At 39.5% G+C, this 2,192-nt stretch overlaps 1 protein-coding gene across 1 annotated transcript in view; it reads right to left on the bottom strand.

The window, feature by feature from the left end:
* The window catches only part of LOC107555642 (C-Jun-amino-terminal kinase-interacting protein 4-like), a 29,367-nt gene that overhangs the window by 1,823 nt on the left and 25,352 nt on the right, over positions 1-2,192 (bottom strand). Inside the window, exons 25-30 of the mRNA XM_016238506.1 lie at positions 2,056-2,123; positions 1,820-1,968; positions 1,516-1,687; positions 617-730; positions 445-477; positions 6-118 (exon numbers count right to left, since the gene is read on the bottom strand). Of these exons, the coding sequence (XP_016093992.1) occupies positions 6-118; positions 445-477; positions 617-730; positions 1,516-1,687; positions 1,820-1,968; positions 2,056-2,123 (649 nt within the window). The remainder of the gene's footprint in view (positions 1-5; positions 119-444; positions 478-616; positions 731-1,515; positions 1,688-1,819; positions 1,969-2,055; positions 2,124-2,192) is intronic.

The raw sequence follows: 2,192 nt of genomic DNA, 5'->3' as shown, positions 1-2,192 counted from the left end.
TGTGCCATGGAGCTGTAGGGTACATACGAACCCGTCACTGCACCATCCACAGTGTCATTGCCGTACACTCGCACCGCCCCACCTGGACGACAGGCGATCGCTCCTACAGTCTTATGAGCTGCTGGGGAATCAAAAAGATGTGTCTAAAGCGTTTAACAGAGCACCAAAGAGACAGTATCACGCAGTCCCTGTCAAATTCAATTTGCGAAATTACTGGGAGACACTCATTAATATTAAAGCATTAAAGCAAATTTTGGCTAGATGCAGATTCACTGTTGATCAGCCCAGAAAGATGGAAAAACAGTCAAGAGAGTGGAAGATCTGAGAGGAATTAAGAACTTGCAGATGAAATATTGAACAAAGCTGAGCAAGATGCAGCAAAGAAGCAAAGCAAGACAGGTTTGTCTCAGAATTAGCCTGCTGTCAACAGTGTTTCCCACTCACCCCTCTGACCTAGATATCCACACTGACCTACAGCTACAGGAGACAAGAAAGGCAAGAAAAAGGAAGACAGGAGGAGAAAAACAGAGAGAAGTGGCCAAAGAGACTGAAACTAATGCTGCCTTCCACATCAAATACTGATGTATGCATGTTTGCGTGTGTGATATTGGCTTACAGTCTGATAAAGGGATGGAGATGATGACACCATTTCCTGTTCCCACCCACAGCCGGTTACAGGAAACCATCAGAGCCGTGATCCTCACAAAAGAGAAGCCCAGTTTTCCCGTTCCTGTTAAAGACACGAGCAAGTGCATTCAATTGTTTAATTATTTAAATGCATAATATAAAAGAGCTCAAATCTTATTTCTTATATTTTGGCAACATACACCAACATTCAAAGGTTTGGGCTCAGTAACACTTTTTTTTTTTTTTAAAGAAATTTATACTTTGATTTAGCGAGGATACATTAATCTGATAAAAAGTGACAGCAAAGGCATTTATAATGTAACAAAAGATTTCTATTTCAAACAAATGCTGATCTTTTAACTTTCTATTCATCAAAGATTCCTGAAAGGTTTCCAAAAAAAAAAGTATTAAGCCGTTTTCAAAATTGATAATAATAATAGATGTTTCCTGAGCAGCAAATCAGTATATTATTATGATTTCCGAAGGATCATGTGACACTGAAGACTGGAGTAATGATGCTGGAAATTCAGCTTTGCAGCACAGAAATACATTACATTTTAACATATATTAAAATAGAAATAGACAGTTATGTTCAAATTGTAATAATGTTTCACAATATTGATGTTTTTTATCATATAAATGCAGACAAAAATATATTTTAAAATCTTACTGACCCCAAAATCTTGTACAGAAGGAAGTATGTGACATAAGGGTGAACAAATTATGAAATTTATTTTTGTAAATTAACCATCTAAATTGCACAACTTCCCTCTCAGAGCTGTGTAATTATAGAGAATTTACTCTTCTGGATAATATAATATAATAATATCATATCATATGAGAGGTTGTCCCCATGAACCTAAAACCATATATTCACAGTATTCTCACCTAACATTTTGCTGACATAAGGTTCAATGTCCACGTCCTGGAGATGCTGGAAGGTGTGAGCGTGGAAGAGGCGGAGGGTGGAGTCTAGCCGGATGGACACCCAGATACCGTCACCCACCCAGGCCAGCTGACGCACCTGACTCTCCTTACGCGGGTGGGCGTCAAAAGACTTCTGTTTCACACAGAGAAAAATCACAACACACTGTAAAGGATCCCACTTAAGCAATTCCATCTAATACGGCATGCAACACAATTCTAAAAATGCAAAAACTAATACAGTGAAGACTAAGACATCATTATGAACCTCTATTTTCATTGCTTTGGGCTGAATCACATAGATCTTGTTTCTGTAGCCGCACCACACTTTATCGTGCACGACGGTCATGCAGCGGATTGAGTGATGCGGCCGGCCGAGGTCCAAGAGGTGGTAGTTGGTTAAATCCCACTGGCTGTCTGTAAAAGCAGAACGAGGATGGTTTTAACAATTCAAGTCAAACTGAGAGGAGTATCTGAATTATTAGTGAACTGACAGTGTCTTACCAAGACCTCTGTGAAAGATGGCCAGTGTACCGTCAGCCAGAGCCACCAAAACACGGCCCTTCACATGTCTGTGTAGAGAAATAATGGTAAAGATCACTAGAACTCATGTTTGCTGCAGTGGTTTCTTTTGATTTCAA

The sequence above is a fragment of the Sinocyclocheilus grahami genome, unplaced genomic scaffold, assembly GCF_001515645.1.
Source record: "Sinocyclocheilus grahami isolate Dianchi unplaced genomic scaffold, SAMN03320097.WGS_v1.1 scaffold542.1, whole genome shotgun sequence".
Taxonomy (NCBI): domain Eukaryota; kingdom Metazoa; phylum Chordata; class Actinopteri; order Cypriniformes; family Cyprinidae; genus Sinocyclocheilus; species Sinocyclocheilus grahami.
This window is presented reverse-complemented; position numbering and strand designations above follow the sequence as displayed.